The 14841-nt window shown below is 30.9% G+C and overlaps 1 protein-coding gene across 2 annotated transcripts; it reads left to right on the top strand.

Moving 5' to 3' along the window:
- The first annotated feature begins 9294 nt into the window (after positions 1–9294).
- Positions 9295–14730, top strand: LOC126732732 (uncharacterized). Of its 2 annotated transcripts, none has more exons than XM_050435727.1 (11): positions 9295–9811; positions 9917–10026; positions 10480–10581; positions 10695–10811; positions 11081–11611; positions 11691–12049; positions 12135–12234; positions 12409–12468; positions 12849–12932; positions 13094–13210; positions 14184–14730. In XM_050435727.1, the coding sequence occupies exons 2-11, from the start codon at positions 9967–9969 to the stop codon at positions 14484–14486; spliced, it is 1833 nt and encodes a 610-aa protein (XP_050291684.1). In that variant the 5' UTR covers positions 9295–9811; positions 9917–9966; the 3' UTR covers positions 14487–14730. The 2 variants fall into 2 exon arrangements, with proteins under 2 accessions (XP_050291684.1, XP_050291685.1); XM_050435728.1 differs by having other exon boundaries at positions 9296–9811; positions 9917–10261.
- Positions 14731–14841: the final 111 nt, after the last annotated feature.

Raw genomic sequence — 14841 nt, 5'->3', positions numbered from 1 at the left:
CGACGGATCAGGTGTGCTGTATTGTAATTATGTTGACTACAGGATTTTGGAAACAGTACTCAATTATTTCGATTATGTGAACACTGAAATATTTGTAAGGATCTTTAGAATTAAATTATGATCATAATGTTTGGACCAAAGAGAATCTGATCATTAGATTGGAATACTTGATGAGAAATTGGGGTTGTAGAAATTTAGATATATATCGGGTTAAATGATCAGAAATACTAAAGATTTTGAGTTGCTTAATTAGATGATGAATATGCAATGATAGAGAGTTTTTTTTTTTTTTTTTTTTTGTTTTTTGTTTTTGTTTTTTTTTTTTTTTTTTTTTTTTTTGGTGTGGTTAAAATGGATTAGATTAAAGCAAGTTAAGAAATACAAATTCTAGGGATATGGAACAAGGAGGATCATTAATTTACAACACAATAATCTTTAGTATAATGTCATTCTTTGGCCAAAATACCCACTTAATAATTACATTCACGGACCCCCTCAAAAAAAAAAAAAAAAAATTACAATCACGGTAAATGTGGTTGATGTAAACTTCCTCAAAATGTTAGAATAAAAGCCTAATCTCTTACAAATGATGGCACTACAAGAGGAAAAATATTTACATACTCTTTGAGCATATGTGGAACTCACTTTTTTTGTGAGAGTTCGAAATATTGTTCTGAGAGTATATAAGAATTGCTCTTACAAGAGTGAGAGAGGTATGATCAAGTTACAATGATAGAGAAGTTGGATATTTATTATTTATTGTATAAATGTTAATTCATGACCAATGACCAAGTGATTTGCTCAGTGGTAGCGTACGGAGCATTATAATTTGTGAGAAGTGGGATGAGATTAAAAACACTCCCACAAGTGTCTGTCTAATCTTATAAATAAATAAATCAAATGAAAGCACAACTGGTCTGCTTTACTAATTACTATTATTTCTTGCCTCCTCATTATTTCACCCAATTGTACTGCAAATTAAGCTCACATGACTTGCTGTCCTTGTGCCTGCTGTTTAAACCATGCTTCACAATCGAGTAACAGGCCTGTCAGTAAAGGTCTAGGAAAGCCAATAATGTGGAGAATAAAAAAAGAAGGGGATCTTTAAATCCACAGTAGGTGCTATTTTTTTGATAAGTTCGCAAAAACGCTTCTAAATTATTTAAATAAGGTACTGTTAATTGGTGTTTTTATAAAAATTTTTATCAATTTATTTTAGAAAAATTTTAAAACTATTTTTTATAAGAAATATAAAAAACTGTAAAAAAAGACCGTTGATAGTTGCTTTTTTTTTTTTTTTTTTTTTAATTATGGTTACTACATATGGCTAGAACTAATTTTGTTCAAAAGTGAAACACTATATAGCTTTAAGGATTGAACTCAAAGCTAGCTTTTAGTGTTGGAAAAACTCACATATAAATGGCCACATCATGGATTGATTATGTCCAACATCGGATCGTAACAACCAAAGTGATTTAGTCCATTAACTTAAATTTTCAATGTGAAATGATATCTTATTGTCAGTCATGTTATATCTAGTGGCTCAAAAAAAAAAAAATTCGAAATTTATTTTCTAACAAGACAAAAATGGCTGTGTGATTGAAAAATAGTAAGGAGTGGAAGGTAATTAAGAAAATATTTGATGATTTTATTCAAATTATTAAATTACACTGTCAACCTTGAAATTATTCATCATAAAATTCTCTCAAACAAAGTTATTTACTTTTGCATTTCTTTTTATTCTCTATTGTTTTTTATAACATCAAGATAAGATCGTTTGGTTTCATTTTCATTCTATTACTTATACCTGTTATATATACTTATATTCCGTTGCATTCTATTTCTTTAAAAACTCCCAACAAAGCCTTATGTAATCCATAATTTCATGTGATATTGCAGACTATTAAAATTTCAGATATATAAAGATCATTTTATACATACAGTGTCATAGCCATGAGTCCCAAGAGAGATTCTAGTATTGAATCGCATTAGTGAGTGGAGGAGAATCGGATGAGGAATACTTCATGCATGTGCCTTAATTTGCTTTTGCCCTTTTCACAAATCACAAATTGCATCTATGATCTTTGCTGTTGTTTACACTTTATGCTTTCGGCATCACTAGTCACTTCACATTAAGCCCTAAATTTTATGTCGGGTCACTGGCCCCCTTCTTCATCTTCATCTTCATCTTAGGGACCACTGCAAAAATAAAATGAAGTGGTTGCTTGCAATTGGGACCATTTTGATGAATTCTTCTTTTATTTATTTTGGTTTTAAATTTTGTTCTCTTTCTTTTTAGTTCATTGTAAAGATCAGGAAATGTTAACAATAATTGCCCTAAAGACACCCTTTAACATGACCCTGTAAAAATTAATCGCTATTCCATGAACCCTTTAGTAGTGAAGTTATACTCATTAAACAATAAAAATAATTTTTTTAGAGAGTTTTAATTTATGGCGTCCGCTCCTGATAATAGCTCTTTATCACCAGACTAATATACCAATCGGTTTTTGGTGTAGGCGGGGATTGAACCCAAAATCTCTTATTCAATTATCAGAAATTTTACTAGTTGAGTTAACTGGAATCCACACAAAAAGAACATATGATTACATGAGAAGTATATATAGACCTTTGGAACCCATGTTGCGAAATATGCTAATTAATTGAATCAATTACACTACTAGTGAACTTCAATTAACGGTCCTATACTCCATTACTCCTATGCCATTTTAGCCTTACGCATGAGGATGTATAGACATAAGGGGAAACAAATTAATGTATTGTGTACCAATGATTTTGGTGGCGTGACGCATGGCCTTCAATTTCATTATCACTTTAGCCTAAAGAATAATGACAGTAAAGATAGATGTCTCCCACTCCCCCTTCTATTATGTGAAGTAGACTAGGAACCACAACGTTCCACCACTATGAAGCAGTCTCGGACTAGTGCTCTCTCTCTTTCTCATTTCAACTTTTGTAAATGTAACTCTAGTGGGATCCGGGGGCACAATAATTCTTATGTAAATTTGTTTTTTTAATAGTAATGTTAGAAATATTATAAGTTTTACTGTTTTACTATATAAGTATAATAAAATTGGCAAGTTACCAGTAAAAAAAATACCTCAAACATTTATTTTATCATAGTGTTTAATTAAGTGACATCAATCACATCAATTCGTACACTTTTTGTAATAAAATTCGTAGTAATTTTGTTATTTTTCCTTTCATTCTTTGATTTATAAATTTATATTAGTAAAGGTTTTGGGAGGCACTTCCTTTTCGCTCGACAAAAAGGTTACAAAATGATGTTCATTCCATGAGTAGGTAGAGAGCATATGTTAGAGAGATTACTACTTTGGAATTGGTGGACTATAGCTAAGTGCATATGACTCTGTTGGAACTACATACATATGTATATTTATAAGAAATATTGCACGCTCACGTGCTTCTGCTGATAAAAAATGCATAGTATCATTAAATCCATGCACCTAATCTTGTCATTTTATTACCATCTATTTTAATATAATGCATCGGGAACATCTCTCAATGTCCACTTTTTAACTGCCTTTCTATTAAGTATTTGAGAAACATAGTAATTGTTTGAAATGTAATTACTTTTAAGTTTTTAGTTATTTTGATTTTTTTTTTAAATTTAAAAAGAAAGGAAGAAAATGGATAACACAATGTCAAGGAAGAACTCATGTTCTGCTGGTGAGTATAAGAATAAGTGAATTACTAATTTTGTCAAATTTGTTTCTAACTATTTGCTTTCTGGTTTATCATAAAAGCACGTGTATCCTTCAAAGAAATACAAAAATAATTAGAAAAAATAACAAATACTCTAAGAGTATTGATTTAAGAAATATTTTTATAAACTTATTATAAGGAAAGAAAAAATAATTAATTTTTCTACAACTTTTTATATTTTCTATGAGTGATATTAAAATTTTCCTAATATAATTTATTAATAAATACCTTATATGTATTTGTTAACGGACCAAATAAAAAAAAAAAAAAAAAAAAAGCTTCTATATATCAAATTTCATGCACAGAAAATCAGAAAGGTATTCTTCTTGTTACTGACAATTGAGACTGAGTCTTTAATCTTAAGAAAATAACAATTTCATTAAATTAAGATCCAACATACACATTCATGCCGTGTAGATCACGTATTTCTACTTGTTTTTACCCATTAAAATATTGCGACAACTAAGCAGTTTGTTGAGTACGTTAGTGATTGTCTTAATCTCATGTCTCCTTGTTGTGAATGTCACCCATTCACAAGCAAAGATGATCAAGACATGCCAATAAATGATCAGTTTAATAGCACAAAAAAATAAATAGAAGGAAACATGTTAGTGACTGCAAAAAAGAGAAGAAAATTTGAATCCACCTTAAAATTCTGATGCACACGTGAGATACTTCATTTACGCACTGCCAACATATAACTGAAAACGTGATTTTAAGTCACGTTTTTAACCTCTCAAAAAAAAAAAAAAAAAAAAAGTCACGTTTTTACATTTGTTTTGGACAATGTGTGTAACAAACATTACCCCTATTGAAAATTCACAAAACACAAAATGTTTTCAAAAGGAAAAATAAAATAAAAGTCTGGCACACAAATGTTGTACAACTACAGCATACTTGTTTTCTACTTTTGTTCACGGTTTTCAGAACTAAACTGGACCGGGAGATCAGACCGTGAAAATCGAAAATTGGGATGAAAATCGGTTTTTTAAGCATAAAGAACCAGATTTTTAGTTAATTCCGTGAACTCCTAAAACCGGGGTTGGACTGCACGAACTGGTAGTAAGAACCATGCGGTCCAACCCTTAGCAATTTTTTTTTTTTTTTTTTGGTAAAAACAACTTGACACAATTTTATTCTATTTAATTAAATTATCCATCTCTTACAAGAAATTAAAAAAAAAATTATAATTAAAATCCTTCAAAGATATTCAACTTTACTTCAAAAATTAATCATAAATTTTAATATTTTCATGGTTATTATTTTATTTTATTAACTTTCTTATTTAATTATTAAATATATGCTTGAAAATCATTAAATTTCCCTCACATATATAGATATATTAGTCAATTTTACTAATTTTATAAATTTAATATCTATATTTAGGCTTTAATTAATTATTAAATTAATTATAATGTCATCACGGTTTGACTCCGGTTTGACCTCGGTTCGATCTTAAAAACCTTAAATCTCTCCATTTTACGGTTCAATGAATGGTCTGGGTCTAAAAACTTTACTTTTGTTCATCATTTACTAGAATGTTAAATTGCTTACATGAAAAGGCATTATGGTTATTTAAATCCTTTTAATTTGTTTTTTTTATAATGAAAATCCCTTCAAAGTTTTAATTAACTACAATTTTTTTATGGGTCACGCTAACGAGTGTTTTAGAGCATTAGTTAACAATCCAATTAAAAAAAATTTTTATAGAAAAAGAAAAAAAAGAAATCTCGTTAACATTTTCCTTATTTTATATATTAAATAAATAAATCAAATGAAAATCTTTCTATATCTCAAACATATAACAATATCAGACAAGCATTTACTATCTCTATTAATGATCTGCTTATCATTAAATTAGTTAACAAATTGTGCTTATCATTTATGATCATAGAGTTAAAGCTGGAACATCCAAAGTAGCTGCACAAGAAGTACATATTATAATTTTTTTTTGGTTAAAGAAGTACATATTATAATTAGTTTCTTGTCACATGTTCTGACAGGTTCCCTTGCTACACTTTCACTAAAGTACTCGCTTCTTCCACTTTGATCATTAAATCCACTTTGAGCAATAAAGATAAAGTAAAAATGTAAATTGTACAAAAAAAAGGGAAAAAAGTACTCACAAATAATTGAAGCTTCCCTAGTGTCCGATTCATTTGAGGTTTCTTTTATTTTTTTCATAAAGAGAAGTTGAACATATTAGGCTGCCTTTAATCATAAGATTTCTGCAAATAAAGTTTAAATAATTGTAGAATAAAATCTAATTAAATGAATTTTGACAAAATATATTCTTTTGAGAAAAGAATGTTTGTTATCATGTTGAAATTCTTCCTCAAAAATAATTATGCTGCATGAAATTTTGTTTCATTATATCTGAAGAGAATGCATTTTTTTTTTTCATTAAATAACAATTCGTTATTAAAATATTATGTGATGCGACCATTTTCCTATTTTCTTTATAATTGTCCACAATCTTTACAATTTCTCTAGACCCCTTTAAAACAACTAACACTTGGCCATCCACAACCAATTTGCCAGCCCATAAAACCATCCAAACTACCACCATGCAAAGACTAGCCACCCAAGACTCCCAAGCACAACCGCCTCCAATTCCTTGTACCCACCACAACCAATTGCAACCGAAGGAAAAAAAAAACCCTAAATTATAGAGAAATTTTGCCAAATCAACAGACAAACTCACATTGATCACTAGTGTTCAATCCACTACAACTCTTAAATAGAGGTATGCATTCCACAATTTTTTTCAGCTTATTTGTTTTGGATAAAATATAGTTAATACTCCTAAGATTTGGGTTAGTGTCAGCTAGATTCAAAACTGACTAATTTGGTCTTTAATTACTGTGAGAGAAGTGAAAAATGAGTAATGGATTTAGGATTCAAGTTGGGTTTAGGAACCAAGTTGATCGATCAATTTTTAAAAGTTTTGAATCTAACTAGTATTAGTTTAAACTTTAGAGGTGTTAATTGTATTTTACCATTTTATTATTATTTTTTTAAAATTGTGGGGCCCACTAGTGTGATAGTTGTTTGGCAAGTGTTTTCAATTTTTTTTTTTAATTTTTTTATAGAAAAATTAATCCATTTTTTACTGTACAAAACAAAAAACAAGAAACAAGTTTTTGGTATTTCTTGAAAACTAAGTAAGAACTAAATTCGTTGACAATCTTGTAGATAAATAAAAAGAGTTTTGGAGCTCACACCATGGGTTTCTTAATAAGATTTTTTGTTAACCAAATATAATTTTCATTTAATATTTTTCTAATGTTACCAAACACATGAAAACTCAAAAAGGTACTTTCATAAAAGTTTTTTCATTGAAATAAAGGGAGTGAAAGTAAACTTTTCATCAAAACTAAATTTCAAGAATAGGAATCAAACAAATTTTTTATATTTCTCTTGTTGAAAACTTATTTAAAAAAATAAGAGCGAAACACAATAATGTATAAATAGTGTTTTGAAAACTGGTTTAGAATACAAATTTTTAGAAAATAATTTCCTACGTTTGGAAAACAAAAAACAAAAGTGGGATGACCAAACAGCTAATCAAAGGTGCTTGAAAAAAAGTACTCTAATTTCAAAATCCGTGATTTACAATACTCGTAAAAAAACAAAAACAAAAAAAAAACAAAAAAAAAAACAAAAAAACAAAAAAGCAAAAGACAAAAAACAAAAAACAAAAACAAAAATAAAAACAAAAACAAAAAAAAAAGCAAAAAACAAAAACAAAAATAAAAACAAAAACAAAAACAAAAGACAAAAAAAAAAAAAAAAAAAAAAAAAAAAAAACAATCTAGATCTATGTCAACATTTGCAAATGACTAAATGAGACATAGTGTCGGCTTCAGGAATTTTTTTCAGGGTGTTCCTCAACAAGCATAAATTACACAATCTAATAAAAAAAAAAATTTATATAGTGACAACAACAATAAAAATTACTCAAATACATAAAGTTTTACAACATAAAGCTTGTAGAGTTTAGTTGTGGTTGTTATTAGTGTTGCTGAATAGGGATGGACGACAATGGCTGGAAAGAGTAAGCGAGTTTCTTATTTCCTTTTAGCCTTTAGGTTTGATTTAGTTTTAGTTTAAATTGTTTAATGACTTGTGAATATGTGAGGCACTGAGGCTGTGGGGATTTTTTTTTTTTTTTTTAATATTTGTTGAATTAAAAATGTAATTGTGTTGGTATTTGAGTAGTGATAGTCTTAGTTTGAGATGAGATTGATCTTGTACTAGACTTTTCTATTGGCATTTAGTTTGGGTCTTGTTAGTGGTTTTATTATAAATTTTTTTTTTCTAGATTTTCGTTCAATTTTTTTTTTGGGTTTTTTTCCATAGTTTTATAAACCAGTACGGTAAAAGAATCGGAAAAGGGACTGGTTATTGGTTTTTTGGTTGGACCGAGATCTGACTGATGGTCGAACAGATGACGTCATAAATAATATAATTAATAAAATTTTAAATTATATAAATAAAACTATAATAAGTTTATTACTAATAATATGATAGCAAAATATAAAAACAATAGGTTTAGTGACACTTTTCGTGTAAATTTAATCAAATTTCCTTATAATGGACAATCATATGTTTAATTATAATCATAAAGATAAAAAGTTTATTATATATGTATAATGAATTAATTGATGTTATATAAAAATTAAGTAACTTTTTAAGTTTATTCACTTAATTAAATAAAACTACTATTTTTTTCTAATCAAAATTATCGGAAAAAGAAAAAAGAAAAGTAGTTGTACAATGAAATAAGCTAAACTTATGTGACTTTAACCAATTAGCTGTGTAATATATATTATAATGTTCTGAAGAAAAATAGTCGTACATTGACAGTGTATCAAGTAAAACAAAAACTCAAAGTAAAGTCATAGTATAGATTTAAAAAAATATAAAAGTATGGGATTTTTTTTGCTTGAATGACCCTAATATATTGTTAAGTTGTTTATATTATGGACAAAAATTTAATTTTATTGGCTTAAAAAAATTCAAGGTGTTCCCAAATTTCTTTTTAAAGGTAGATAAATATAAAATTTTAAATTATTATGTATAATTTTTTTTTTTTTTTTAGGTCCTGGGACCACCCCGACCATAAGGTGGTGCCATCCCTGATGAGATAGAAATTTTTTTTGCAGTGATTTTTTTTATTTTTGCTAATTACTTGGCAGCCTTCTCCCTACCCACCTCTCTCAAATCTCATCCTCTCGTGGGTCTTTGTCTATGCGAAATAAGAGAGGATCCTTCCTTCCTTCTATTGTTAATAGTTTTTTTTAGCTAAACTTCTATTGTTAATAGTTAATACAATAGTTTATCCGGAAAAAAATAAATTAAGAGGTAGGAGAAGGTAACGTAGAAGTAAGAAAATACAAGGTGTTTAACCAAAAAAGAAAAAAAAGAAAATACAAGGTGAGAGAGAGAGCACGTCAATTCATGATGAGAGGAGAGCGGGGTTGTCACACACAAAGCTAAAGTGAAGCAGACAAGGGCATAGCTCTTCCTTTCGCCAGGTCATACTGTCACATTCACATTCACATTCACGCTCACTCTCACTTTCACTCACTCTCAAAATGCTTTGCTAATATTGTAGAAGACGAAGAATTGCTCCACTTAATAAACTAAACCAATAAAATGAGTTATTAGTATTAGTATTACAGTGTCTCCACCTCTCTCGCACTTTCCTCGGTTTACCTATTTGTTTTTTCTCAACAATAATATAAACTATGTAGTATTAGTATAAACCATTTTTTTTTTTTTGAAATTAAAAATCAGGGTTTTGCTGCTACTTGATATTTTAATATACACTGAGTCGGTTGTTCTTGTCCATGTGTTACGTTTTTCTTGGATGGCGCTTCTGCTTCAAGCTCGAAACCTCGTCGTTTTCTTCTTCTTCTGATCTCCTGTGGGCTTTTGCTGCTTTCTTTTCTTTCACTCTGTTCGAGATATAAAAGAAACCAAAACAAAACCAATGCATATGCACCAGCCATTTCTGCTTCTGCCTCTCATTTCTTTCAACTTTCCCGCTCTCTAGAAGGTATGAAAATTCTCTCTCTCTCTCTCTCTTTCTCTCTCTTATAATTATTACTCTTTAGTATTAATTTGTGAAAGATTTATGGTTTTTCGTGTTTATCTTTTTCAGGGTATATTAATTGTGTTGAATCGTTTTCTCATTTTCTGGAAAAAAAAAGTATGAATACCAGAGTGCGCACCACTCTTCAGGCAATGAAAGCTCCTTTGAATCTTGATAAAGTAAGCGTTTTTTGTTTTTGTTTTTGTACTCTCCAAGTTAAAGGTCTTATGGGCTACAATTTCGAGATGGGTCTGTCACTTTCTCAAGAAAATGAGGCTCTGGAGCGAGGAAGCTAAAGGAAAATCTAAAACAGTATATCTAAGAGTGGGGTATCTTAAATGTCTTAATTTTAAAGAAACTTCAGTCGCTGTCCCAGTTTGCATAACTTTCTTTATGTTTATCTTCAACTAAAAAGTAAGCTAATTTTCACTTTTGGATATATTGTTCCAAATTGTTTAATCTCCTTCTGAACTGAAAAAAAAAAGTGAGCGCTTTTGATCCAAATCTGAGAATTAGGTTCTTTCACTTCTCTCAAGAAACGAATAGTAGTAGTAATATATAGTACTTCTTCCTTTATTACTCTCATTCTCTTAACAGCTTAGTTATTTTTAATGCCATTTGATATTGAGAAGGAGAAGATGGAGACTCAAGGGAGCAGAGTAATGGCTGCCGGGAAACCTGTGACCAATCGACGAAGATCAAACAGAGAAAGGAAAATGGCCTTACTTCAAGATGTATTTTTTTCTCTCTATAAAACCATTTCATTTTGATCCTTATACCAATATAGGTTTAACTCTCTTTTTTGTGGCTTTGGGTTGATTTCATTAATGTGTTCTGCAACATGCAGGTTGATAAGCTAAAAAAGAAGCTCAGACATGAAGAGAATGTCCACAGAGCACTGGAGAGGGCGTTTACTAGACCATTAGGAGCACTACCTCGTCTTCCTCCTTATCTTCCTCCATATGTTAGTATTAATTCACACGCGCACACTCTCTCTCTCTCTCTCTCTCTCTCTCTCTCATAGAACATATATGTATTTGTAGCTTTGTTTAAATGATTGAATAGTTAATAACATTGATAATGGGAAGAAATAGAGGAAACCCAGGTGAATTGAACGTTCAGATTATCCTATACGATCTTTAATTTTGAAAATTTTATCATGTGTGTTACTTATTAAATTTTAACGAATTGATAACAATGAGGGAATTGAGAAATGCGTTTAATTGTTTGTAGACATTAGAGCTTCTTGCTGAAGTAGCTGTTTTAGAAGAGGAGGTTGTTCGACTAGAAGAGCAAGTTGTGAATTTTAGACAAGGTCTTTATCAGGAAGCTATCTACACATCCTCCAAGAGGAATGCAGAGAATTCGAGTGAGATTGACCATAACTCGATTAGAAGCTCCAAACATCAGCGATCAAAGTCCTTGCCCCAAAATGAGCTCAATTCAGCAACATCCATGCCCAGGCCTCTACCTTCTCTTGCCAGAAGTACTTCAAGTAGAAGGCTCTTGTTCTCTGATACCACCCCTGATCGAACCGCTAATTGTTCCAGTAGGCTAGTGGTTGGGAAACAATCTCCTAAGAAACCGAATTCCTCTCCATCTTTTCCAGAAGATGGACGGGGAAAAGAGAATCGGTTGTGTACTAACTCTGTGAAAGACAAGCCATCTCCAGAAAAGAAATATGCAAAAATTGCAACCCCAGTGAAGAAACCTCCAATCAAGCGTGAATCAGTGGAGAAGTGTGTGGATAATTTAAAGTCACAGGTATGCAAATTAGCAGTATCAAAAAGACTTAATCCGTATTTTGTTATAGTCATATTAATCGCAGCTTTTTATTGTCCAGCTAGAGAGCAGATTAGTAGACCAGGAAAAAGCACAGGAGAGTTCTTCTGGTTCTTCAGATGATAGCCTATTGGAAGCTGACAGCAGTCCAAACAAAGTATCTGAGAATATTGTAAAGTGCTTGTCTAGCATTTTCAAGAGAATCAGCACAGTGAAGGACAAAGTAGTACACTCAGGGACTTCTCAATCAGTAGCTTCTCATGCAAGCAACAGAGAAACAGAGTTTGGAGATCCTTACGATATCTGTTCAGAATTCAGAAATAGAGATATTGGTCCTTATAAGCATCTCTATGCAATTGAAGCAAGTTCAATCGATCTCAACCGAAAAACAAATGCTTTGTTTCTTATCCAAAGACTGAAGTAAGTTCTTAGCTTTTTTTTTTCTGATGCTTTAATGGTGCTGGAGTTAGAATCTAGAGCCTTAACTCTTATGAAATACATGCAGGTTCCTATTTGGAAGGCTTGCCACTGTGAACTTAGAGGGTCTTACACATCAGCAGAAGCTTGCTTTCTGGATAAATATTTACAATTCCTGCATGATGAATGTAAGATATCTTCCTTTCACCAATGAGTCCAAGGTTTTGAAAATGAGCACTCAAGAATGTACATTTTCAATAAAATTTTGGGACATTGAATGGCTTAGAAAAGTGCTTTACTCTACTGGGATAGAATACTAAAGCAAGATCACACACACTTACATGGTTATGTCAATTTAATAGGCAATTCTTGAGCATGGGATACCTGAGATGCCTGAAATGGTTGTAGCACTAATGCAAAAGGTAAGCTTTATCCATCATTCTTGTTATCCCCTGTTGAATTATGTTCTAGTTTAGGATTTTTCCCCTCTTGCTCCTATTATTTTATTTCAAAAATGGACATAATTTATCCAATTGATATATATATACACTTAAGCATGGATTTGATGTGATCCCTGTATCAGATATTAGGATTGTCCTAATTTTTGATGACGATCAATGTAGTTCTTGTAGCTTAGTTAAGATGTTAACTGTCATCACCTTCATAGATTCATTATTAAGCTTGTCTATCTTACATTAGATGAAGAACAGGGGTTCTTCAATAATCAATATGTAGAGCATGGTTAATATATACACTGTTAATCGTTTTTGCAATTGACTAAACCTAGTGGTGCTTGCCTCAGGCGACAATAGTGGTGGGTGGACACTTGCTGAATGCAATTACAATTGAACATTTCATCTTGAGACTGCCCTATCACTTGAAATTTGTAAGTCACTATATCAACTTCATTATGCTTTCAGGCAGGTTTCTGTTTTTGTTTTTGTTTTTTTTTGGGTCTAAATGGGTTTAATTTTCTTGGATCCTCCACCATCCCTGAAGTAAATTTTACTGTCTACTTAAATTTTGTTCTTTTTCATTCTTCAACAGACATGTGCAAAAGCTGCAAAAAATGACGAGATGAAAGCACGCAGTATATTTGGGTTGGAGTGGTCTGAACCCTTGGTTACATTTGCACTCTCCTGTGGTAGCTGGTCTTCCCCTGCCGTAAGCTTTTATTCACTTCTGATGATATTGTTAAGTTGCAAGAAAAGTCCCTAATAAATTACTAATTGTTTCAAAAGCTTAATTTGTTAAGGAATGGTGAATTTAAACATTTAACCAGTATTCTAACACTTCCCTTCACATGTAGGCCCAAACTCCAGATTAGTAGATGGACTCATGTGAGATTTTAACATTTTAAATAGGAGATAGATAGGGACATAGTTCAAACTTAATCAGGACTATGACTCTCATACTATGATAAATTATGAGTAGTCCAAAAAAATTAAATTGTTAGGAAACTATGAATTTGATTATTTAACTGTTATTTCACCGTCCTAAGTGTTTTTATTTTGTACCTTGAAAACATTATTCATGAGATAGTAACTTACAAGTCACAAGAAAAGAAAAATAATGTCATTCTTTCTTCTATATGAATTCATTGCCAAAAAAAAGCTAGTATTGACTTTTTAGAATTCATTGTTGCAATAAATAATCATGGAGCTTGGCTTCTATATAGTTTATCCACTTCTTTGGAGGAAACCTAGACATTACATGTGTTGTGTCAGTGCAGCCCAACAATAGACGTGTCGTGTCCCTGTCCCAACTAACTATTGGATAGGAAAAATAAGTCAAACCTCCGCTAAATTGCAAATTACATCCTAAAACTTGAGAGTATTTAGATTTTATACTATAAGTTTCAAAATTTGAATTTTACTCCCTAAAACCCCCAAGTTTTAGGGAGTAAAATCTAAACACCCCTAAAATTTAGGGAGTAAAATCCAAACAACCTCAAAATTTTAGGAGTAAAATTCAAATTCTGAAACTTTAGAGTGTAAAATTCAAATATCTCCAAACTTTAGAAGTGTAGTTTGCAATTTAGCCTAAATTTAATATGCTTCCTTAGTATTTTGATTCTGGATTATGAATTATATTTTCATGAATATGGTGGTACTGAATACATATTTTTTTAATGAAGGTGAGGGTTTACTCATCTTCCGGGGTTGAAGAAGAGTTGGAAATTGCAAAGAGAGAGTATTTGCAGGCAGCAGTTGGGATTAGTGAAACAAACAAATTAAGGGTCCCCAAGCTATTAGATTGGTATCTACTTGACTTTGCTAAGGACTTGGAATCATTGCTGGATTGGGTCTGTCTACAACTACCCAATGAACTACGTAATGAAGCAGTAAAATGCCTTGAGAGAAAGAGAAGTGAACCCCTTTCACAATCAGTGCAAGTAATGCCATATGATTTCAGTTTCAGGTTGCTTTTAGACAGATGAGGCTTTTTTACTTCTTTTTTTTTTTCTTTTCTTTTCTTTTTTTTCTTTTTTTTTGTGGATTTCGTAGTCTGTCTAGTTTTTTACTTTGGATGTGGTGGGGTTATATGAGTATATATACTTATACAAACAAGTGCAAGTACGTACATACCTAATCTAGCATTTGTGTGGGAGGGGAATGAGTTTAAGGTGGGTGATTGGTTCATTATTTGGGGAAGAGTTATAAGAAAGATGGTGAATTCTTTAATTCATTGCATGCTTTTTTTTTTTTTTTTTCTTTTTTCACTATTTTTTTAAAGGTTCTCTTTTAGATCGAATTTCTAAATTTGTGTCATAATTGTTGAATGTTTCGTGAATG

Source organism: Quercus robur, chromosome 6 (assembly GCF_932294415.1).
Source record: "Quercus robur chromosome 6, dhQueRobu3.1, whole genome shotgun sequence".
In the NCBI taxonomy this organism is placed as follows: Eukaryota; Viridiplantae; Streptophyta; class Magnoliopsida; order Fagales; family Fagaceae; genus Quercus; species Quercus robur.
This window is presented reverse-complemented; position numbering and strand designations above follow the sequence as displayed.